Here is a 21964-nt window from a genome sequence, read left to right on the forward strand (position 1 = left end):
GCTTTGGATCGGAGTGACTCAGCCCTGGTAAAGAGTGTGAACGTACCAGTAGAGCGTTAAGAGATCGTGACCTCCTTGATTATCTTGCAATCTATTGCTTCCTTCAGCATAACACGGTAGTTGAATGTGATCCTGTTGAGATAATAATGCTTAACTCCCCCGTTGGTCTCGCTGACCAGACAGCCAAGCTGCTGCATGGCGTTTAGAATGTCTGTGGCCGTAGTTACATTGACGTGGATCATCTCAATGATCCTGTGGACACTTACACACGGATGTTTAATAGGTCGACGGTTTCGCACCCTATTGTACTCGTTATATAAAATTAGTATGACATATAAGTAGAACATCTTGTATGAACGAACCTCCTTAGTAACCAAGTATCTGTGGCCATTGAGGGTCCATGGCACGTAGGGAAATGCATCATGTCCTCGTGTACGCCTTTCGTTCTCGATATAGTCGAAAATACCATTTAGCTCTGTGACATGGACAGGGTTATTGGGTCGAGACCGATTAATAAGAGCAAATACCTCGTCTACTGGCAGAAAGACGCACTGCAAAATGCGCTGCTGTATGTAGAGCGGCGAAAGGGCGACATAATACTCAATAGCACTCATGAGCTCAGTCACAAACGCGTCCTTGTCACTGACAGGCGAGGCAACCGAGGATGGCCTGATTGATAGAAAGGCATGCAAAACATCAGAAAGCTCAATGGCAAGGTCAAAGGGCTGCGTCCTATTAAATATGACAACCTGTGCATAAGACTGACAGAGCTTCTCATCGTTATACAGCTTAAATACGGTGATCCCTCCCCCGGTCCCGTTAGCGCTGCTAGGCAGCTCCTTGACGGGGGTAGGAGAGACAAAGTTGGGGGGTGCAAGAGACACTGTGTCTTTTGCAGTCATTGCTAACGTGTCTCTTGTCATAGCAGTCTCATGCAGAAGCGTTTTTGCAGCCTTGATCCCATCTTCGTACTTCTTCGTATGCAGATATCGAGAGCTCTCTTTCTTGAATGCGTCTTGCTCCACCCAGTGCTCAGCCAACTTGATCAGTTTGGTGTATATTTCTTTATTTCTGATGCTGGTAATATTAAATCTGAAGTCTTTAGGAAGGTCGATTTCCCTCAGGATTTGGCTGTACCGCTCACGAAGGGGGTTTAGTATACAAGCAGACCTTACGTCCTCTACAGAATCGCGGCTACTGGTCTGATAGGCCGGCATAAGCTTGGCCTCTAAGTCCTGAAAGTCTTCTGCGGGCGTTCTTGGAAGCTTTTCGCCCTTTTTGGGTTGGCCAAACACAAGCGTAAGTGAATTAGAGGCATTATCGTTTGCCAAATCGTTGTACTTACTGTCAGTGTTACAAACAATCACGACCGCGTTGTCGCTCACCCGTTTACCGTTGACCTTTGTACCTTTCTTTCGGAACTCTATGCCATTCACTCGCTTAAGTGGAAGCCTAAGCGAATAGGGAGGAGATCTAGAGTAAACATAAAGGTAACACCTGGAGAGCAAAAGGTAGGCGTTATGGGTGAAGTAGGAATGCCCGTTGGGCTCGTCAATTATACTGACTGGATTGATGGAGGAGTAAGTGGAGCGAGACACCTCCTCGGGAGAGCCGTCGTACTTATGTTTAACGACATCAAATGCCTTCATCTTTTTTCTACATCGGGTCACCAAGCGTTTTACTTAAATTAACTGTATCTTACAATTGGGATGAGCGCAGAAGGGTGCTAGAAAGGCTTCGCAACTTGTAATGTCTAACGCTGTGTACAGCGACTTGACACTCGGTGAAGTTAAAAGTTAACGCGAGGGCAGTCCGACCAATGACTATACACTATGCCCCAGAGTCCATGCGGCTGTCTACCAGTGTGATAGACGTTCGAGAATATCTACCCCCGGCTAGGGTCTATGCTCCTGTCAGTCGGAATATGGGTGTTACCACAGAGGCTCAAAGCAATCACAGGTGCGAAACCCCCCGCACACACCCCTGGTACATCGGAGCAGATGGTAGGGCTATAGAAGAAGGCCTTCTATGCTTCTTAAAGTCCACTGTGCGGATTAAGAAGGAAGCAAGCCTACCTGTGGCTAACTCTGTCAACCTGCTGGAGCACAGGGGCACCTTTGATAGCATTGATTCTGTCGAACCACCCTATTCTAATACTGCTCTTAACGAGTTTCATCGGAAACTCACCAGTGCTAAAGGGGCTGAGATCAGGGTTGCGGCGCCGCAGCCCCGCATATATTCAGCACATTCTCGCTCTAGCATGATACCGTACACTATCAGTAGACCGTGTGCTCTATCTATTGCGTCGAGGGCCAAGCTGCAGCAGACGGCCGCTATCTCCCCCGTTGAAGACGATATCAGTCTTTCCGACTTTACAGTACCTCACAACTCCTCAAGCCATAGCAATTTCACGACTGAATTGAACCCCTACAGCGTGTCTAAGCAGAGAGCCGAAACTGTCTGCAGCGCCCTCAACTTAACAGCGACCAGTCTGCCCCGGAGGTCGAACGTAGACCTCGTTAGATCTAAGGCTGCGGCGTCAGAGCTCCTTACTACGATATTAACTGATTCTTTAACCTTTAGCAACGACGCTAGGCGGCGTCGATCACCAAAATCTGTGATGAGTAAACAGTAGCTACAGGTTTAAGTTAAGGCTCTAATTTACAGGCAAATCTGTTTCATATTGCTCAGTTCAATCACTTTCTGTGAGAACTTCAAAATTTGAATGTTTCGCTTTTTCCGGCGTAGCGCACGCTTGGACACCATGCAGCAGTGCCCCGTTGTTCCTTCTAGCGTTCAGCAGGGGTGTCCCTCGCAAGAGTCTTTCTCAGAGACCATTGTGCCACAGCAGAATACCGGGCATTCAGCGGCTGATTATCTAAGGGAAGTCTTTCTTAGAGAGTGTGACACGCGCATTCATGATACGCCTGGGGTGTCCCGAGCTGCCACTGCTGGTCTAGATGCCCCCTCTATTTCAGTTCCTGCACCTCTCTCTGGTGTCACAGCCTCTCAAGAAAGGCAATCGGTACCCTCCTTACTACTCAAAGACAGTATCCGAGCGGTGCCGCTCGCCGTTAGTTCTAGTAAAATGATTTCAACGTCTTCCAATCCTCCTATGAAAGCCACACGCCCGCGCGTTCCAATCACAAAGACCACGAAATTTGAGGGTGTCACGTATCTTACACTTTCTCAAGCGCCCACGCAAGAAAGCCCAGAGTTCACTGATCCCGATTCTGTTGCTGGTATGAGACCTCAGATTCGCGAGACTCAAGAGTCTCCTAGTGATAGTCTTGAGCATGATCTCGCGGATAGTCTACTGTTTGACATGGCGAACGCTGTCTCTAGCTCTGTGGCTGTGCGGGCGTTAAGTTGAGCATCGTGAATGACGTTTGCAGTACATCTCTCTCTTTTCGGTTATGACCAATCCCTTACTTACTACACAGGGATAGTGGGCCGTAAACTGGCATGCTTTGTTATAACATCCTATCAAGGCGCCTGGCTTTCCACAAATGGAGCAACTAAGCTCAATGCGATTCTTCTTGAATGTTTTCCTGAAGTTGAGGTAGACACGTGGACTAAACTCTGTGAGCAGTGCCCGAAGGACACGGTCAAGGGCTGTTGCCTGGACGATCAGAGGTATTGGGGTCTGATTTCTTGTGACGCGCTTAGCTACAGTAAGGTCGAAGCGCTTTTCTGACAAGATTCGAGTATGCTCTGACTTGAGGTCCTTGGCTTTAAGGAATGCTACCTCTGGGGTATAGAAAGCACAAGAGTGGTGGGCCACGAAGAGCACCGGAGGCACATACTGTGCTAAAAACAGTGGCGTAGGGCACTTCACCAATGCATAGATAAATGGGCCAGCAACCCTATCCTCCCCTGTCAGTGCATCACCACAGTAGCAGCACTGGAATTTCCTAGCGACAGCAATGTTACTGGTCCTCTCCAATATGCGTTCCGCCAATTCTAACAGCTCATTAAGGGATCTGTCCGTGACCTTGCTATATGTGTATGTGCACGGAGCTGTGTAAAGCCACGGCTCCTGTGTGACGACAGACTGCTCTGCGTCATATGACTTTCTCAAATCAAAGAACGAGACCGGACTGGGCTCTGAGTTCGGATCTTGTTCGTGAATAGTAACACTTCCATCACGTCCGTGCTTCCATGAAGCTACATGCTCTCCGGTAGGTATTTTATAAATGTTTCCTTGAACATAGAGATACCTACACAGAGAGCACTCGATCGGAGTAGCATATGTAACCTCAGCGTCATTGGGGGAAAGGTAGACATCCAGTGCACTCACAAAGTTGAATCCTGTTTGCATATCTATTGTAGCGATGTAATGATTTTCCTCTTGAATGTGTTCTGCTGTGACCAGTGTCCAGAGATCATACACATCAGAATCTATTTGGAACTCTTCAGCAAAGCTGGTTGAATCTGTGCTTACCAGCTGCTCGACCAAGGAGACAGGATAAACACAGGGCACAATATCTGAGGTACTGCGGGAATCGCTGAGGTACGTGAGTCCATATATGTATATCTTTTGATCTGTGGAATGGCCACCGGTGCCATTCGGGCCCATCTCCAAGATTCTGTCTATCCTCACGGGCTGCAAAGCTCCAGTTACTCTGCAGATATCGCCCACTGAAAGCTCAACACCGTGGATATTATAGCATCTACTGTACTCATTGATGATAAAGTTCCCTAATGTATCACTTCCCTTGGTGCTATAGTTAGCCACACTTGGGGTTCTGCACGTGAAGGTATCCTTGGGATCTGGCTCTTCTAGCTTTTGATCGTAGTCGTGCAAGGTAAGGAAACGCCAGAGATCACGGAGACAAAGTAGGGTCGGTTCTCTTTGTAGTTTTAATGCCAAAGTTTTGAGATACCTGAGTGTGAAGCTATGGTTTATGCTGGTCAAAAACATTGGACTAAGAGGAACGCCCAATGTCCCACAGGGACTTGGGCTTTTATACGTTGGATGATAAATTAAAACATGTTGGCCGAAGACTTGCTCTGGACAAATTTCCCCTATATTCAGCAGAGATAGGAAAGAGATAACGGTTGGGGTTTGGGGTGCTCCAGTCAGAGAGTCCCGTGTGGCCAAAGATATGTCCTTTTCTGGTATTAAATGGTAGACGAGCCTTCCTTGGTCTTCGCTTCGCACGAGGCATGTAAGTTCATGGCTGTCACCGTAATAGCTTTCCCTGAGAGCTGGAGAAAGCTCTGTGATTGAGGCAATAATCCCCATGTCCTGCACATCCGACAGAGTATAGTGCACCACGACGCCGGGGACAAAAGGCCGTACAGCGCGCACGTTCGTACTTATATTTGCTTCGTGCCCCTCCATGGCCTCGCACGCCTAACAGACTAGCAGGAATAGGCAAGGGGAGGGTTCGGATTGAAAAACAAAAAAAGCTGTCCAATTAATGATAAAAATAAAGGGTTTAAATAAGAAGTAAAAAGATGGCTGTCACAAAGCACGTCTGGTTGGACACCGATTGCGGCATCGACGACGCTCTGGCTCTGATGATCCTCGGACTCTCCACGACTGTCCAGCTCGTCGGGGTCTCGTGTACTTACGGCAACAACAAGCGCAGCGCCGTGGAGCGCAATGTTACACGAGTCCTGAACATCATAAGGGAGTCGTGCAGACAGCGTGGCGTGAAATTTACCATGCCAGTCCTGTGTAGGGGTCCTTTGGACTCGGCATCCGACTTGGCCTTTCTCAAGACTGGAAAAGGAGAGCGAGGCAAGTCGAATGATGAAAACTGGCATGGGAATGATGGTCTCGGTGATGCCGACTTCAGTATTCATATGAGTTCTGAGGAGAGGAGGATAATAGACACCCCCATTCCGTTTTCTGACGAGGCTCCTTCTGTCCTCATCAAGAGGGCGTGCGTCACCGCCAAGCAGGCAACGGGGAAGAACCTCTCCGTAGTTGCTATTGGTCCCTTCACGAGTCTCATGAGCATCATCCATCTTCATGCCGAGATTGACCTCTACATCATGGGAGCTGGGTTCTATCCTGCTTTCAAGGCGTATTCGCAAAATAAATTCACAGCTGGGAAGATAAAGCAATACGAAGACAGTGGGATGACGGGGCTTCTCCAGGGCAACATGCCTGAATGCGGTATGCCTCACGCGGAGCACAACATTGGGTGCGACCCCGTGGCGGCCCAGGTGATGTTCAACAGCTTCGATAACATTCGCGTCGTTGATTGGACACTCACTCTTGTGGCCTCCGTCAGCATAGCGGAGATGGACGAGCTCAATTCGAAGTCTCTCGTCGGGCGCTTCCACCGATCCATCTCAAAGCACATGGAGGACATGACTCGCAAGCACGGAGGCGACTACTTCGCCCTCTGTGACCCACTTGCCGCAATGGTCTGCTGTAACGAGGCAATCATCGAAGAAGAGATGCGCGGGTCTGTGGAGGTCGTCCTGGAAGACACGCCTCACTTCGGGGAAACCGTCTTTCGCAAGAATGACAAGGGCAATACAAGGGCTATCTTTGCCGTCAGCAGAGACGCAGTCATGGAGACCCTTCGCTACACCCTAACGAAATAGTGAATTCGCGTTGTTCACTCTGTATTTCTTCTCTGCTCAGTTGTAGCAACCATAGTGGCTGTGACAACGTGCTCTGCTAGAGATCCAGGTAAGAGAGATTTTAAAAAAATGAGCTCAACCCTTAGGGAGTCCCTTGTCCGTTATGACCCACCTATGCAGGCAACAGCTGCAAAGGAGAAACAAAAGAAGGCAAAGGCATCCCAGGCCACTAACCAGGGCACAAAAGGGACTCTTCAGACAGAGGACATCCTGAACTCTATCCTCCCCCCGAGGACCTTCGAGCAAGACGGAGAACAGTGGGTCCAGTTTGTGTCCAGCACCCCAGCTACACGGCTTGATGTCCTCAACCTACAAGAGAAACTGGATCAGCAGTTAAAGGTTCGCCAGGCTCGTGAGATGGGCTTGTGTCCGATCAGAGAAGACATATACAGCCAATGCTTCGATGAGTTGATTCGTCACGTCGCCATTAACTGCGCTGAGCGTGGCGTGCTACTGACCCGCGTCCGTGACGAGCTACGCATGACTATTGCAGCATATCAGACACTATATGAATCGGCAGTGTCGTTCGGGATCAGAAAAACGTTACTGGCCGAGCAAGGAAAAGCAGAGATGAAAGCAAAGATTGAAGAACTAGAGTCAGAAAACGAAAGGCTCAAGAGGCAACTGGCAGAGCATAAGGCAAGGCTGGACGCTGCCGAGAGGACAGAAGCCGAAAGGCGTGCTTTAGATGAAAAGAGGCATGCAGAGGAAGTTGTTTTCCTAAAGAAGCAAGTAGTCCAGCTGAAGTCCCAGCTGGAGAACATTCTATCAGTGTGAGGTAGGTGTGTGTAAATGGAAGCATGATAAAAGATCATTGATGAATAGTAAGAATACAGGGACAGGCATCATAGCTTCAGGCTGAGCAGAGAGAGGAACCTATAAAGCCAGGGGTTCCCGATGCAACCGGCATTTCGCAGGCTGTTGATGAGCCGCGCCTGAGCTGTATTGACAACTCCTCGGGGAAGAAGAGAAGAAGGACATATAAGGGTGGGAGAGCGATTGTTGAATACGCTGCTGGAACAAATCTGGTGCTGCTCGATAATGGTATCTGACATGGTGTGCACAAGTACATGGTCTGGAGCACTGTGAAAGAGAACGTCGTGCTGGTCCCCTTCGACGGAAACATACTGCAGTGTGATAAAGGTGTGCTTTTGAAGGGGAGTCTGCAGAGAAGAGAGCAGAAGAGACATAATGACTCCATTCATTAGGATGTCTGCCACGGTCTTGTGCTGGACTAAGTTGTAGCTGCTACTGGACGAGTCTGAGGCTGCCGTGTCTTCATCCCCACGACCTTCATTCAGCTGACACGAGAATGCTAGCCTGTAGTAAACGAAATAGGGGTCCAGACTAACGATGTAAGTCACTGGGTCCTGGAGTTTATCTGGTATCTGAATCATGGCCAAAGTGCTGCACTCGTAAGCACACAAGGTGGCACTTTTGACTTGGAGCTTATCATCAATTACAGCCTTGGCCACAGGAGTGAATCTGTATACCTCCCGCAGAAGATTGGCCCCTGAAAGCCTGAGCATGTGGAGGAAGTTAGAGTAGTTCCTGGTTACTTCTATGAACCCTGAGGGCGAGAGCGAGAATAGCCGTTTGCAGCTACTACTATAGAGAAAGTGCACAGCGCTGGTTTTGCTTCCCTGCTTATCTGCAGCCTCCTGGTCTGGATCCCCTGCATTAATTAAGTAACTGAACAGGTAAAAGGAAAGGTTACACTGAGCTCCTTCGTAATATATGGCCAAATCCTCAGTGTTGATGCTTCTGAAGATCATGGTCACCACACGTCGAGCTTCTGTTAAAGGGATTTCAAGGTCCTCAAGAGTATCGGCCTCCTGGTTGTACACCTTTGGAACATAAAAAAGCTGAGCCATGGAGGACCCGAGCAGCTGTGGACAAATTAAAAGAGCAAAATTCAAAAAATGAAACCTACATGGTCCACTGCATGCACGGCTCCGAGACAGAGCATAATGAACCGCCCCATTAAGGAGCCGTCCAAGTCCAATATGGAGTCTATGGAGCGCCAGTACACGGCTGAGGATGCAGCTCTGCGTCGTCGACGAGAGCAATACATGCAGCAGGAAGCGGAGAGGCTTCGAGCCATCCATGGCACACGCGAGGAAAAGAGGGAGATCGCTCAGAAATTGGCGTCTGAGCTCGATACTCTCATTTCAGAGCGGAAGGCGCAGGAATCTCTGGAGGCACAGGAGAACCGTAGGCACGCCCTGGAGGTCCTGGAGCGGATCAAGTATGAGGAGATGCTTGAGCAGGAGCAGAAAGAAGCCCGTAGAGCATACGAGGAGTATGTCGCAGAGCAAAACAGACGTGCGATAGCAGAACGTAGGGACGCGCAGGAAAGGGCGCGCCACGAAGAGGTGGCCGAGGAGAAGATGCAGCCAAGCTTCTTTGCCAACCATTTCATGAAGTCCACACGGTAGGTCAGAGTCCACTTATGTCATCATTCCCCTTTGGAATAAGAGTGTGGAGAGAGGGCAAAGTTATGCTCAACTTTGTATGCACAACTCTCCAGCGTGTTCATGTAAACCATGCGCGGCGTTCTACTTTCTCCAAAACGAAACGCCGCTGCACTCCTCTAATGTTGAGCTTTTGTTTCATAATTAGGAACGCTGTAAGAAGGGCAAAAAATATGTCCCGGAAGAAGATTGGCCCGTATGAGGTCACCGGCGTCCTGGGGAGGGGAACGTATGCGACCGTAAAGTTGGCGACAGACTCACGTACGAAGGAGGAGGTTGCCATAAAGATAATAACAAAGTCTGGCCAACTTACTAAGAAGCAGCTCAAGCACATACGAACAGAGATCGTCGTCCTTCGTCTGGTCTCGCATCCCAACATAGTCAAGCTGAAAGAGATCTTAGCCAGCAAGAACAAGATCTATATAGTCATGGAGTACCTGGAGGGCGGAGACATCCTGACTGCTCTCAGAGAGAACGATTTCACCATAGAGCAGGTTCGCCGCTACTTCATTCAGATCTGCTCCGCTCTGGAGTACTGCCAGAAGCTCCACATATCCCACAGAGACATCAAGGCGGAGAATCTCCTGCTGAGAAAGGGCCGCCAATCGGTCGTCATCACAGACTTTGGGCTTTCTGCCCTCACTGAAGATGCTGAGGACGACGACGGGCAAGGAGGGGGCGAGCAGAAGGCCCCCGGTACAAGGGGCAGCAAGCTTCTGACAACCGCCTGTGGGTCTCCTCACTATGTTTCTCCAGAGGTGGTGTCGAAGACGAATGTGGGCTACTTCGGAGAAAAGGCAGACATTTGGTCTGTCGGCGTTCTTCTCTACCTCATGCTCGGCCGCACGCTTCCGTTCCAGGCCAATACACTAGAGGCTCTTTTCGAGCGCATCCGTACCGGACAATTCTCGTTCCCCGAGGACCGCGTGAAGAAGGGCTACTTCACCAAGGAGTCAATGGGGCTGATCATATCCATGCTCAACATAGATCCTGCAAAGCGCCCTTCGTTCACTCAAATTTTGGAAAGCGACTATGTGATGCAGGACAAGGAGTACCTTGATTCGTACCGCGAAGAGTGCAAGCAGATTTACGGCGAGAAGCAAGACGAGATCTTTAAGAAGGCTCAGCGCATCATGAGCGGGGAGGAAAAGATAGAGGAAAACAACGAATTCAACGAGGAGGTCGAGTAAAAGTTCCCTGCTTAAAACAATTTAAATTTCACTTTTTAACCCTTCAAAAGGGCGTGCCCGATGGTCACGACAAATCAGTGCAGCTACTCGGGCAGGAAGATCCTCCCTGGGTACGGCAAGCGCATGAGCCGCCACGACAAGGTCCTCCTTATTTTCCTCAACAGAAAGGCCTCTGTGCACTACTTAAACAAGTGGAATCCTCGCAAGATCCGCTGGACTCTTGCATCTCGTAGAGCGCGCGGAAAGGAGGTGATCGTCAAGGCCCGCGAGCGCGTAACCAGGAAGGCAGTGGTCAGCAAGCGCAACTTCCTCAGCATTGATGACTCCAAGCTGGAGGCTCTTAAGAGCAAGTACTCCAGGGTCAACTAAGCGCCATGAGTAAACGGTAGACAGCTAGTCAAATGGGCAATTGAGCACGTGGGCTGTCAAGTAGCTCGACAGGGTCTTGGTCTACGTGAGTATTGTGAAGACGGGGTATTGCATGAGGAAGTGGTGGGCCAGGAGTTTCCTAAGTGGTGTGAGATAGCAAGATGGAGGGATGCGGAGAGACGCGCGCAAAAGCTCTGTAGGTCGAGTAGCCTCAGAAGACAGTCGTTCATCCTCAAGAAAGATTGCAGGGTTGTCTGTTGAATCCAGAATGGAGCAAGGGGTGGAGAGAATCGCCTCGAGAATCTTTTGAATGGTGTCTGTCTCTGGGATGGCGGGTAGCATCCTATCTATGAGCAGACTTGTCTCTGAATTGACAAGGCGTACCCTGAGAGGCCATTTGAGGAGGTCTGCGCGGAGATCGTAGGTAGGGACATACCGTCGCCTGGCAGATGCAGGTGGTGCCATGCACAGGAACGTCTCGCGCTGCAAACACGCTTGCATTATAGCGCGTTGCGTCTCAGTAAAATAGGGCAAATCTATGTACTCTTTGTAGCGTGCCTGAAGGGTAGCGAGGCTTTGCCTGCCTGACGTCCAGAGCGCGAAAGGCGGATCCATGGCATCATCAGAAGCACGGGATTCCGGTGCATGGATAATCTTTCGCTGAAGGAAAGCTATATCCCGGTAGAAGGCATTCTCGTCATACTCTGTTAAGGGGATATAGGCGGTTGGAAGGTCTGCCTTTCCACTGCACCCGGTGACTTCCTTGTGTGTCGTGAAGCATGCTAGTGAGCATGTCATGAGCTGGCATGAGGGGCAGCGATAGCGAGCAGGTTGCTGGCATGCACTGCATGACTCCATCAAGAATCCAAAAAATAGTGGCGATACCATGTGTCCAGATTCGCTTGGCGAGCCCAATCCCCGAGAGCAGTATACGAATAGGCTAGAACTAGATGTTTCTATTGCACAAAATGAGCTGGAGATGATGCGGTTTGGGCTGCAGCGACTAGAAGAAAGTCGACGTGCAAAGATTGAAAAGCTGGCAGAGTTGCGCAACTATTATCAGTCACTCAAGCAAGAAAGTGCCATAAGGACCGCTGCAGCAAAGGAGAGGCAATATCCACTACTCTGGCTGTGCACGGGATTGTCTGTCGGCGTCCTCTTTCTGCTGGGCAAAGCACTCCTGCTTAATACATATCATTCCTCTTGCTAATCTCCTCCTTTATACTCCAAGATTGTGTAGAGCTGGTAAATCGAATACCTTGTTCTAAGCTGCCCGACAAAACTTTTCACTGTTGTTTCATTTAGTTTTGAACTCACTGGAACGCTCAGAGTTTTTACGCAACAGGTAAGTAAACTCCCAGAGCCCACGGACAGAGATTAGCTTGCTACTGCATCATTCCACTCTTCTCTACGTGCGTGAACTAAGTCTTCCTCGAAAGACAGACTTGTCTCGACGTATACTAATAAAGATAATAATTGTACCGACAATCAGGACCCCGGTAAATGTCAAGGGAGTCCCATACGACTTGCCATTATTTAGACGAACAAGATCACTAACAAACCCCGCGAGAGGAGGCAGAGCAAACTGATAGACATTAAGAAAACTCTCCGAAATGGCATAGGCAGTGTTGATTTGAGAGCTGCTCACAACCTTGCTGAAGAGGCTCTTGAGGAAGGCCGAGCTACCACCGTCTGCAATCCCAATGATCGCCATCGGAATCAGATTGTACCACGCCGGGAGGACCATGATGAGGACAAATGCCACAGTAATGCTGATGTACGTAATGCACCCCAGAAAGGGCCGCCTGCCGACTGCGCCAGCAAGGATTCCACAAAGTGGCCCAAAAATGACGGCAAAGAGGGTCCGCATGACACCAAAGTACTCCGCAGTATGGCTAGTGATCTCCTCATGTTGCACTTGAATGAAGGTGAGAAGAAGAGTCTGACAGCTCTCACAAACGGCAAGGAGGATGCTGAAGCTGAAGTTAATTAGCCAGAAGTCCGGGGGCAGGCTGACCAGCTGTTTCAGAAAGAATGTCTGAGAGGAGCGATTCGGCCTTGCAGGTAGTCGTGGAAGGATTGTAGTATTGATGTACACCGGAAGCGTGGGCACGAACGCTGTGTGTTTGAAGTATTCTTCCCGGGCCACCCGTGCTCGCTTGTCAATCCTCACCAATGGCAGACTGCACGCGGAAAAGATGACTAGGGATAATACGGCAATGACAACAGATAGCCAGTATGAGAGTATTATTCTCTTCTCTAACCTAAGGTACTCTACTTGAGCCATGGGCTCTGGTCCCTCCAAGACAGATAAGTTTATGTCGCTGAAGAGGGGAGGAATCGTGCCAAAGCAAAGCAAGGCAGCTGCGGTAGAGATGCTCATGCACAGGCCGAACCCAAAGGACTCTAGGTGGATTGGCATATACTTGGCTATCAGAGAGGCCTGGACGATCCACGATGATTCAGAGAAAAGACCAAACAAGACACGGGTGACAAGTAGCCAGCTAAAAGACGCCTGCACAAAGGGAATAAGGATGGAGACAGCTACAAACCAAATGCAGCAAAAGATCCCTACTGCTACGGGTCCGTATTTGTCTATTAGAGGGGCTACTAAAATAGTAATGACTAATGAGGGAAGGAAAGGCACAGAGGTCAGCCATCCCATTGCAGAATCTGTGATCCCCTTATAATAGTAGGGCAGATACGTGCTAAGAGGCACAAGAGCGTCATTAATGTACATGGAAGGAAAAGCGGCGAAGATCCCAGCGGTGAATACAAGGATGAGCTCACATTTATTGAGCATAACACCAGGTGGGAGCGATGGCCGTGAAGGACGGCAGTACGCCCTACCGGAGTAAAACATCGTCGAGTGCATGGAGAACCGTCGGTCCAATAGGCGCTCGCGAGGAGAGCCGATGTGCTTCGGAGATAGCGCATTGCGGGTGCCCACCCGCAAGCGTTGGAAATCCTCAGGAAGAAGAGGCTCCACCTCGCTACCCTTGCAAAACCTGGCGAGTTTCACACGTGCGCCATACGCACTCCGCATCTGCTATGTTCTACGCGGTGAAAGGGAAGCAAGAGAGTATTTACTAACACCAGGGTGCTCAGACCTTTACAGCATACTTCAGCTTCGGGAACTGGAGCTTGCGCTTCATGAGCTTGCTTGGCAGGAGGCGCTTTTGCTTCTCTGTCAGTTGGCAGCGCATGGCATGTGTCAGTCTTGGACGAAATGTCTTTGGAATGTGCTCCGCGCCCTCGAACGCGGCGCGCGCCTCGTCTCTTGCCTTTTGATTAATGACGGTGAGGACGCGAGCGACGTCCTTCTTGCAGACACGGAAACGGGCAATGCGCTCCGGGACTGGGCCTGCAGTGGCCTTCATTGTGCGGAGGCTTAGCAGCTCGCGCTTGAGATCTGCCAACTTGCGCTGAAGGTCCTCCTGGGAGAGGCCGACGAGATCTTTTGCTTTAAGTCCGGGCATCGCGGGCCCCCGATCTTTTTCGCTAGATTTCATTTTAAAATACATTGAATAACATCTATCTGGTAGGGGCAAACAGGATGCCATGGCAAGTTGACTCTTCGGTGTGCGAGACGCTACAAAGAGCCAGGGGTATATGCCAGATGGTTACTCAGGCTTATCTTGCACGCCAAGCATGGTTCAGTGATGGATCCTGTGCAAACAAGAAGCAAGCTTTGTCACCAGAACTGCGCTTGTCGGGAAGGCAGATCAAAAAGCGCGTGCTGGATAGCACAATATGCATCCAACGTGCGTGGCGGCAGCGATTACGTACCGAAGCCCGTCTGAAGCATCGCGAAAGCTGCCGGATTGCTGCGGCCTTGGGGGGTTCAGCAGGCTACCTTTACATAGGAGGTCTTGCAGGCCCGAGATCTCTGGCTGCAGACATCGTAGAGAAGCTGAGTAGGGATGGTAAGTATTCATCATCAGCCGCTGCCGCTGCTTTTGCGCGTCGCTGGAAGCTCCTCCGAGCATTTTTCGCACTCAAGCGGGCCCGATTCTATGCACCCCGCGAAGGTCGTAGGCGCAGCTAGAAGACGATCATTTACTCCCGGGTGTCCCTGGCCCTCTTTCTCATCGTTGGGTCGATGACCTTCAGAGAGGTGGACATGCATTTGAAGCCAATCGAGTCTATCATCTGCTGCGTTGCCCCAGAGACGGTGATGTTCTCTACATCAAACTCAGACTTCTTTGGGGCATAGTTGTCCCTACGCTCGCGCTCCTCCTCCTGGAGCCTCAGAGAGATGCCGTGGACGGGTCCCTTAACGACGCGATTCATGAGCGTTGTGACATAGCCAGCAACCTTATTCCTCAGGCGCTTGGATGGTATTATAGCTACGTTCCTCTTCGAGCAAATAGCCTTGTTGTTCTGGAAATCCTTGGGTTTCAGTGATTCGTAATTGTTCTCAACAATCTTGCGCGCAGCACGCTTGATTGTCTTGGTCCTGACTTTGCCCATCTCGCGGCGAGGCCACTTTTACTGTAAAAAGTCAATTTAAAATGGTTTATTATTTAAGCGTGCCCGCGGGCCGGTTTTTGGCAATTTTTACGCAACCAAATTCGGCATGAACAACCAGACGGACCGTCAAAAGCGAATTGCCGAACGCAGGAAGAACATTCGTGCAAAGTTAGCAGAGCTAACACAAGACATGGATCTAACCGGGGAGAACGCAGGGGTGGTGATTTCGTCATCGGTTGACCAAATAGCAGTATCAAACGCAGAGAAAGTTGTGTATGACACACTAGCGGGGTTTAGGGACAAGACTAGCGGTTTCATGGCCCACGTCGATGGCCTACGGACACGAGCTGACAAAGAAGCCTTAGTAATCTTTAACACAGACAAAGAGAGCGCCCTTATCAGGCGGCAGACGCTTGCCAATGAAAAGACGGCTTGCAATAAGATTGATGCCTCTTTCAGTATGCGGTGGTCGACACTCATGGAAAAGGATACCCCAGAGGAGCTTGCAGCTGGAATTCTAGAGCTTCGTCGATACACGTTGGAAATGTTGGAGTCCAAAGATAGAGTGGTGAGCGCATTCGAGGAGTATCTAGCCACAGTGGATGAGGATTATATCCGTCTAATTCGAGAACAATCGAAAGAGATTGATGAAGTCATTACGTATATGCGAAAGGTACTGGGAGAACTAAAGAATTACTCCCTCGCCAAAATAAAGGAGTGCGAAGACGCATTCAACGAAGATCGTGCTGCTTTTATTAAAGAACGCGAGGCAGGACTCGACAAGCTGCGCGACGAGATAACTGCAATAGAAAATGCGTCTCTTGATGCGCGCACTAAATTGGCAGAGGAATATAACGACAACGTGGCCTTACAGGTTCTGCAGGACTACGAGGAATATACCTCTCTAAAACGGCGCTTAGAGGCAGAGGGCGTTGCTCTTCGGCAGCAGCTAGAAGAGATGCGCTCTGTCTATCAATTGAACACAGACAAGCTGGAATATAACTACCGCTTGCTTGCTGCAAGGGACGTAGAGAGCCAGAATCTCATGGTCCAGCAAAAGAAAAAGATCTCAAAGCTTCAAAATCAGCTTACCGCCCTCATTGCGCGGCACACAACCATAGATAGTCAACTCAGGGAGGAGAATCTAGAGCTATCAACATCTTACAAGCGAATGTCCAACTTATATTGCGACCTCCAGGCCAAGTTCAAGTTGTTTGAACGAGTAGACACCCAAAAGTTTCGTGAACTCTGGGCATACCATGAGCGTCGCATAGCCGAGTCCCTCAGGGACCTTCTGTTAGCAGAGCAGATCATCAACGAGTCTGTGCTCTGTGTTGAGGCCAAGAAAGGGATTAATGAAAGCTCAATAGAGTATTCTGTGATGGTGATGCTTAAGAAGTTACAGCATGCAGCTGGAGTCGCTGAGTATGACGACACCATGACCGTTACCAAGGAAAATTCAATCCTGGATATTACCCGCTCAATTGATCCCATTGCATCGTGCGCCTTGGGGCCTGTTGCAGCCTCGCGACTTCTGACAGAGCTAGCGGCTGAAGCAAGCTTCCTTGCAAGTGATGACCTCTTAAAGATTATGGCACCAGGCGAGGAACTGACACCCAAGATGCGTACCGATGCACTCCTCTCCACCTTGGGAATACGAAATGCAAGTGAGCTTGACTTGTTGTTCACACACGTTACTGTTAACGGAAAGGGATTTGAACTATTGCCACGAGACAAGATCGTGAACTCTCTGCGTGCATTTGCAGCTGAGGTGGTTGTTAAACGAGAGGCTGGGCGGCAAGGTGAGACCACTACAGCAGGAAGCTCAAAGAAGGGCGGCATCTGGAGCAACGCGTCCCTCAAGACCTTCTGGAGAGAGCTCGCCAACCTTATATCTCCGGAGAAACAGGTCCTTTGGAAAGCTTTGGACGACTCCCTGATTCAGTACAAAGAGATCCTGCAGGCCCGGACAGACCTAGTGACGCATAATGATCAGCTAGCAGCTCAGAATGAAGAGTTGCGGAACCTCCTTCAACAATACATCTCTCAGGAGCGGCAAGCACTGAGTGTGGGCGGAACGATGGTTGTTCCTGAGACAAACAACACACAATTTGTCGGTAACGCTCAGCCAGCGCATGCTTGATGACTGTCTAAAGTGATGAGTAAATTATGATGCGAATAATGCTAGACGAAGTAGTCGACGGCAAATGACCACTTTCCGGTGACGTTATCAAAGGAAATGAATCGGGCGCCCATTTCCAGGGTTCTCTGCTCTACCTGCGTCTGAAGGAAGGATTCTTGCGGCCCGGGCAGGAAAAACTCGATGCGGAGAAGTGTAATAATCGCGTGCTTATTGAGCTTAGTGCCCCGCGGCGGTGCATTACCATTGGGGTAGACCTCGCAGCCGCCCTTCTCCAGCACCAGATCCTTGGTAAAGTCCACGCCAGATATGTCAGTTTCACCAGACCAGCATATCATTCCGTACTCATTTGACACCATGAAGTTGTTAACACGTTGCAGCTCGGTAAGAGACAATTTGCGCAGAAGTTCTGCAGAGGGATTGTAGCGATATCTATTGTCGAGGATGGGCCTTCCAGTAGGCACGGCTCGTGGACTATACACGCATTCAGAATCCATTCGAGCGAAGATATTGCTAGTGGCTAGAGGGGCCATCCGAGCTTAAAAAATGTATGGACAACAGTCCAATGGAGCACAGGGCTTTGGCCTGAATTTTTTCAACCAGGGACAACAACCTACGCAGCAGAACCCTTTTCAAAACACACAGGGGAACTCGCTAAGCTCGACTTTTGGGAACGCGTTCTCAACGTCTACCACGAATCAATTTTTGGGCAACAAACTGAATACGGGCCAAGGCAACGTGTTTGGCCAACCGCAGAATCAATTCACTACATCTAGTAGTAACTTTCTTTCGACACCTCAGGTAGGGGGGTTTAACAGCTCAATGAACAAGCTTTCCACAGGACCCGGGCAATCGTCCTTTGGAGGGTTTGGAACATCTTTTGGACAAACTTATACAGGCACTACACAGCAAAGCAATTCATTTGGGACATTGGGCAGCCAGACAACCTCAATGGGCACTGGGATGTTTAATCAGCAACAAAATAACTTATTTAGTGGGCCAATGGTTAACAACCAAGGATCCATGGGGACCACCATGGGATTTGGAAATGCTGTGGGCCAAATTTCAAATCAGAATGGAAATACCTGCATTTATAATACGGCCAGCAACACCAACGCCGATGTAGTGTGTATCCAAATTATCGATAAGACAGATTTTGTTTACGGGTTGATTGATGGTACCGTTGCCATAGGATCCACAACTGCCCCACAGGCGCCTATTCAGCAATTCAAGCTGTCGAGCCCAATTCTTTCTTTGGCGGTCAATAATAACAAGGAGATCTTTACTGGGACAATGAACGGCCTGTATGTAATTCAGCAGGGCAGCCAGCCCGTGCAAATTGGCACCTATAGTGGCCCAGTCTTCCAGATAGCTACAATTGGCAAGTACATCTTTCATAGTGAGATGGTGCTTACCCAGGCTGGGCCGAAGCGTACGATCCAGCAGAGCAAGAACTCCTGGAGTGCCCACGTGAATACCGGCAACCAAGAGAACCTCCCTATAGCGTATACGATTAAGGTAGGAATGTACGATGGAACTTACAAGCCGGAGCTAGATGTCGCTGAGGCAGCGTGTAGCGGGCACTTCTTCTTGGTGTCCACTGGAGCGACCACTGGAGGATCGCTTAGCTGCGTACTTATGGTCCCGAACATTAACAATGAGAGGCCGTTTATCGTCTACAATATTAAGCAGGGAGGAGTAGGCATAAGTTCAAGAATGAGCATTGCTGAAGATACATCCATTAGTGTGAAGCTCAGTACTATTGCTGGAAATAAGCGCCTAAGTTCTGGAGTAATTGGGTGTGGCTACGATAGAGTAGGGCTTAAGGCCATGGTAGTTACTAATGACAGATGCATGCTGGTGTATGACCTTAACAACAAACTGGTCAATCAGAAACAGCTTCAATTCCCGATCTTACATGCATGTTATTCAGATCATCACAGGACGTTTCTTTTCACCGCTGGAACTGAAATAGCATACTATCAAACGGTTGGAAACAACACTGGCGAGTGGGGCAAGATCCCGGGTACGTCTTTTGGAGAGATATGCAGCTTCAGTATCGATGATCAGAAACTTGCTATAGCCGTCGGCAGCGCCAGTGCATTGTATCAAGGGACGCCGAGTCAAGGGGCGTCAGGTCAAGTCCGGGTCTCCATTGCTCTTGTGAACCTTCCGTCAGTTCGTCAGGGAGTATACCCCAACACTTATCATCTGATAAGCAACAAGACTCCTACCAATGTCATTTAATCTCAGATACAGCAAGTTTGTGTGTAGTAAATCGGGGTCTGCCTCATTTCAGTTCCACGGTTTCATGCACAACAGGAGGATGAAAGGAACCATGAAGTAGAAGTAAACCTGCAGATACGCATGTACAGCAGGGTAGTATTCATGGTTAGGCAGCTAGAGCACTGTCTCGAGACTAGTATTCTTCTACTTTTAACAGAACAACAGTGACCTACAGTGTTACATCAATTAAAGAGGTGGCCCCTGAGGAGAGGTAATCTGAAAGTCTATAATTTTCTTTTACCAGAAGTTCTTAGATTATAAAGTAAGATGGGATTGATTTGTTAGGTGGATACTCAGTACTAGGGCCACCGGTCCCAGTAAACTAATGCTACGGAACTTACTACCTGGTTCTACGGATAGAAAGCCTATCAATTATAAAGCTGATTGAAGTCAAGGCTTTACCAAAAATATCAGCAGCCTCATGGCCAGTGTAAGCCCCACCAGCTCTCCGCTCGAGAAACCTGAGGGAGAGGCCATCGTAGACGCCTTGGGTCCTGTACTTTACCAAGGAGTGGGTGCAAGCATCTATGCACACATCACCCGCCCTGGCAAAGTTATTAAAGAGGTGTCGATTTACGGTCTTCAGGAAGCAAAGCTTAAAGCTTTGAGGATGTCGTTCCAGGACCTTGCGCGCATCCATCACCCAAACATCGTGCACTCCGAGTTCCCCATAGAACACGATGGATACTTATACGTGCAGATGGACCGCTACTGCACATCTCTTGAGACTATGATACGTACTTCCAGGCTAAGAAGACTGCAATTTTCGAAGTCACAAATACTTACAATTGTTACCCAAGTCTCTGCCGCTCTCGCATACCTCCACAGTGCGCATAAGGACAGAGAATCTCTGTCAGCTATAGTACACGGAAGAGTTCAGCCTGCTAATATCCTTGTCAACGAAGATGGAAGACAGTTTGCTCTCTCCAATGCGGGCGTTCATAGAAGCAGGCAGAAGTTTAGCAATACAGTATACACGGCGCCAGAGATATTACTAGATGCTGACCTTACGCCTGCAGCTGATATGTGGAGTCTTGGGGTCATTCTGTATGAGCTCGCAACAAAGAACAGACCTGAGTTTATAAGTGGCTGTATGCTCGAATGTGGCTTCGCTGAAGGATGGGTACCAGACTTAAGTAGTGTCGAGGATGTATTACTTAATAATATCATCCGACGCCTACTTATCTTTGATCCAATCAGTAGAATGTCTTCATCTGAGCTATCATCCATTCTACAGGATAGCCAATCACTAGCTGATATAGAGAACTACTTTCGCCTAGATATTCTTGAAAGAGACGTCGTGCAACTGGCTTTGGAAATATCCATGCTGCATAGTGTTATAGAAAAAAGGCAGCTCCTACCAAGAAGCGATGGCCTCACGACATTAATGTGTGCAGCTCGCTCCGGAAATGTTGACGTCATAAAACAATTAATCGATACTGGTGAGGGAGTCCGTGCTCAAGATGCAGCGGGGTTAACAGCACTAATGCATGCAACTGTTAAAAAGCAGTATGATGCTATCAAGGTCCTTGTTGCATTTGAACATGGTATCTATGATAATGGTGGTCAAACAGCCTTGATGCACGCTGCTCAGATGAACGATCCTCAGGCCATTCACCTATTGGCACAATACGAGGCAGGGATGAAAACCAAGAGACTGAACTCCTTGGCAGGAATTTCTGTCAAGTCTAGAACAGCACTCATGGGTGCCGCGGCACAAGGATTCACACGAGCAGTTGAAGCGCTTCTTCAGTACGAAGGGGGACTTCGTGATGAGCTTCATCAGACAGCGCTCATGTATGCTGCTAGCCAAAATCATCTTGAAGCGGTGCAGCTCCTAGCTTCTCGTGAGGGAGGGTTACAAGATAGTATGAGCCAAACAGCTCTCATCTTGGCTGTACAACGTGGAAACGTGAATGTTGTTCCCTTCTTGCTTTGCGAAGTGGGCATGAAGAATAACATGGGCTATAGTGCGCTTATGATTGCAGCGAACGAAGGCCAGTTTGACATCGTGCAGCTTCTTGTTGAGCATGAAAAGGGGATGCGGAGCTTGACGCAAAGCACTGCGCTTATCAGTGCTGCATACAATAACCACTCTCAGATTGTGGAACTCCTTATACCCTACGAGTCTCGAATGCAGAATCGTCATGGTCTTACAGCACTGATGGAGGCAGCTAAGCACGGGTACATTGATGTAGTAAGGATACTTGTGGATCATGAGAAAGGAGTTAAAGATAATCTAGGGCGGACAGCGCGTACTATGGCTCTTAAGTTTGGACACTCAGAGATTGCAGACTTTCTCTCTCAATATCCAGAAGAGCAATGTACTCTCCTGTGATAGGACGCAAATCGTGTAAATCAGATCAGTATGGTTACATTGCTAATTTCTGCATGCGGTTTTTCATGTGCGGATTTAGATAGGCATA

General features: G+C 49.2%; 20 protein-coding genes across 20 annotated transcripts; 12 read left to right on the forward strand and 8 right to left on the reverse strand.

The window, feature by feature from the left end:
- Window positions 1-56: 56 nt before the first annotated feature.
- GL50803_0012867 (uncharacterized protein) lies at window positions 57-1649 on the reverse strand (the record flags this gene model as incomplete). Its single annotated transcript, XM_001705230.1, has 1 exon — window positions 57-1649. One exon carries the CDS (start codon window positions 1647-1649, stop codon window positions 57-59), a length of 1593 nt encoding a protein of 530 aa, XP_001705282.1.
- Window positions 1650-1819: 170 nt separating this feature from the next.
- Window positions 1820-2635, forward strand: GL50803_0012866 (uncharacterized protein; the record flags this gene model as incomplete). Its single annotated transcript, XM_038045710.1, has 1 exon — window positions 1820-2635. One exon carries the CDS (start codon window positions 1820-1822, stop codon window positions 2633-2635), a length of 816 nt encoding a protein of 271 aa, XP_037902375.1.
- A 90-nt stretch (window positions 2636-2725) lies between these two features.
- GL50803_0016233 (uncharacterized protein) lies at window positions 2726-3373 on the forward strand (the record flags this gene model as incomplete). The annotated part of the gene is made up of 1 exon (XM_001705227.1): window positions 2726-3373. The coding sequence occupies one exon, from the start codon at window positions 2726-2728 to the stop codon at window positions 3371-3373; it is 648 nt and encodes a 215-aa protein (XP_001705279.1).
- On the reverse strand, window positions 3365-5347 carry GL50803_0016232 (PHD-zinc-finger like domain-containing protein; the record flags this gene model as incomplete). The annotated part of the gene is made up of 1 exon (XM_001705226.1): window positions 3365-5347. One exon carries the CDS (start codon window positions 5345-5347, stop codon window positions 3365-3367), a length of 1983 nt encoding a protein of 660 aa, XP_001705278.1.
- A 116-nt stretch (window positions 5348-5463) lies between these two features.
- Window positions 5464-6567, forward strand: GL50803_0013272 (Uridine nucleosidase; the record flags this gene model as incomplete). Its single annotated transcript, XM_001705224.1, has 1 exon — window positions 5464-6567. The coding sequence occupies one exon, from the start codon at window positions 5464-5466 to the stop codon at window positions 6565-6567; it is 1104 nt and encodes a 367-aa protein (XP_001705276.1).
- A 108-nt stretch (window positions 6568-6675) lies between these two features.
- Window positions 6676-7383, forward strand: GL50803_0013273 (Axonemal dynein light chain; the record flags this gene model as incomplete). The annotated part of the gene is made up of 1 exon (XM_001705223.1): window positions 6676-7383. One exon carries the CDS (start codon window positions 6676-6678, stop codon window positions 7381-7383), a length of 708 nt encoding a protein of 235 aa, XP_001705275.1.
- A 68-nt stretch (window positions 7384-7451) lies between these two features.
- Window positions 7452-8480, reverse strand: GL50803_0013274 (uncharacterized protein; the record flags this gene model as incomplete). Its single annotated transcript, XM_001705221.2, has 1 exon — window positions 7452-8480. One exon carries the CDS (start codon window positions 8478-8480, stop codon window positions 7452-7454), a length of 1029 nt encoding a protein of 342 aa, XP_001705273.2.
- Window positions 8481-8528: 48 nt separating this feature from the next.
- On the forward strand, window positions 8529-9044 carry GL50803_0016234 (uncharacterized protein; the record flags this gene model as incomplete). The annotated part of the gene is made up of 1 exon (XM_001705219.1): window positions 8529-9044. The coding sequence occupies one exon, from the start codon at window positions 8529-8531 to the stop codon at window positions 9042-9044; it is 516 nt and encodes a 171-aa protein (XP_001705271.1).
- Window positions 9045-9253: 209 nt separating this feature from the next.
- Window positions 9254-10270, forward strand: GL50803_0016235 (Kinase, CAMK CAMKL; the record flags this gene model as incomplete). The annotated part of the gene is made up of 1 exon (XM_001705217.2): window positions 9254-10270. One exon carries the CDS (start codon window positions 9254-9256, stop codon window positions 10268-10270), a length of 1017 nt encoding a protein of 338 aa, XP_001705269.2.
- A 60-nt stretch (window positions 10271-10330) lies between these two features.
- Window positions 10331-10639, forward strand: GL50803_0019003 (Ribosomal protein L24A; the record flags this gene model as incomplete). Its single annotated transcript, XM_001705216.1, has 1 exon — window positions 10331-10639. The coding sequence occupies one exon, from the start codon at window positions 10331-10333 to the stop codon at window positions 10637-10639; it is 309 nt and encodes a 102-aa protein (XP_001705268.1).
- Window positions 10640-10720: 81 nt separating this feature from the next.
- GL50803_0014119 (Zinc finger domain) lies at window positions 10721-11497 on the reverse strand (the record flags this gene model as incomplete). Its single annotated transcript, XM_001705215.2, has 1 exon — window positions 10721-11497. The coding sequence occupies one exon, from the start codon at window positions 11495-11497 to the stop codon at window positions 10721-10723; it is 777 nt and encodes a 258-aa protein (XP_001705267.2).
- Window positions 11498-11525: 28 nt separating this feature from the next.
- On the forward strand, window positions 11526-11849 carry GL50803_0016236 (uncharacterized protein; the record flags this gene model as incomplete). Its single annotated transcript, XM_001705214.1, has 1 exon — window positions 11526-11849. One exon carries the CDS (start codon window positions 11526-11528, stop codon window positions 11847-11849), a length of 324 nt encoding a protein of 107 aa, XP_001705266.1.
- Window positions 11850-12047: 198 nt separating this feature from the next.
- On the reverse strand, window positions 12048-13685 carry GL50803_006132 (Major facilitator family protein; the record flags this gene model as incomplete). The annotated part of the gene is made up of 1 exon (XM_001705211.1): window positions 12048-13685. The coding sequence occupies one exon, from the start codon at window positions 13683-13685 to the stop codon at window positions 12048-12050; it is 1638 nt and encodes a 545-aa protein (XP_001705263.1).
- A 58-nt stretch (window positions 13686-13743) lies between these two features.
- Window positions 13744-14118, reverse strand: GL50803_006133 (Ribosomal protein L29; the record flags this gene model as incomplete). Its single annotated transcript, XM_001705209.2, has 1 exon — window positions 13744-14118. One exon carries the CDS (start codon window positions 14116-14118, stop codon window positions 13744-13746), a length of 375 nt encoding a protein of 124 aa, XP_001705261.2.
- A 77-nt stretch (window positions 14119-14195) lies between these two features.
- On the forward strand, window positions 14196-14687 carry GL50803_0027739 (uncharacterized protein; the record flags this gene model as incomplete). Its single annotated transcript, XM_038046011.1, has 1 exon — window positions 14196-14687. One exon carries the CDS (start codon window positions 14196-14198, stop codon window positions 14685-14687), a length of 492 nt encoding a protein of 163 aa, XP_037902376.1.
- An 11-nt stretch (window positions 14688-14698) lies between these two features.
- On the reverse strand, window positions 14699-15112 carry GL50803_006135 (Ribosomal protein S17; the record flags this gene model as incomplete). The annotated part of the gene is made up of 1 exon (XM_001705208.1): window positions 14699-15112. One exon carries the CDS (start codon window positions 15110-15112, stop codon window positions 14699-14701), a length of 414 nt encoding a protein of 137 aa, XP_001705260.1.
- A 106-nt stretch (window positions 15113-15218) lies between these two features.
- On the forward strand, window positions 15219-17255 carry GL50803_0016237 (Sperm tail domain-containing protein; the record flags this gene model as incomplete). The annotated part of the gene is made up of 1 exon (XM_001705207.1): window positions 15219-17255. The coding sequence occupies one exon, from the start codon at window positions 15219-15221 to the stop codon at window positions 17253-17255; it is 2037 nt and encodes a 678-aa protein (XP_001705259.1).
- A 41-nt stretch (window positions 17256-17296) lies between these two features.
- Window positions 17297-17785, reverse strand: GL50803_006138 (Nucleoporin autopeptidase; the record flags this gene model as incomplete). The annotated part of the gene is made up of 1 exon (XM_001705206.1): window positions 17297-17785. One exon carries the CDS (start codon window positions 17783-17785, stop codon window positions 17297-17299), a length of 489 nt encoding a protein of 162 aa, XP_001705258.1.
- Window positions 17786-17798: 13 nt separating this feature from the next.
- Window positions 17799-19499, forward strand: GL50803_006139 (uncharacterized protein; the record flags this gene model as incomplete). Its single annotated transcript, XM_001705205.1, has 1 exon — window positions 17799-19499. One exon carries the CDS (start codon window positions 17799-17801, stop codon window positions 19497-19499), a length of 1701 nt encoding a protein of 566 aa, XP_001705257.1.
- A 460-nt stretch (window positions 19500-19959) lies between these two features.
- Window positions 19960-21876, forward strand: GL50803_006140 (Kinase, NEK; the record flags this gene model as incomplete). The annotated part of the gene is made up of 1 exon (XM_001705202.1): window positions 19960-21876. One exon carries the CDS (start codon window positions 19960-19962, stop codon window positions 21874-21876), a length of 1917 nt encoding a protein of 638 aa, XP_001705254.1.
- Window positions 21877-21964: the final 88 nt, after the last annotated feature.

Source organism: Giardia intestinalis, chromosome 5 (assembly GCF_000002435.2).
Source record: "Giardia intestinalis strain WB C6 chromosome 5, whole genome shotgun sequence".
Taxonomy (NCBI): domain Eukaryota; phylum Fornicata; order Diplomonadida; family Hexamitidae; genus Giardia; species Giardia duodenalis.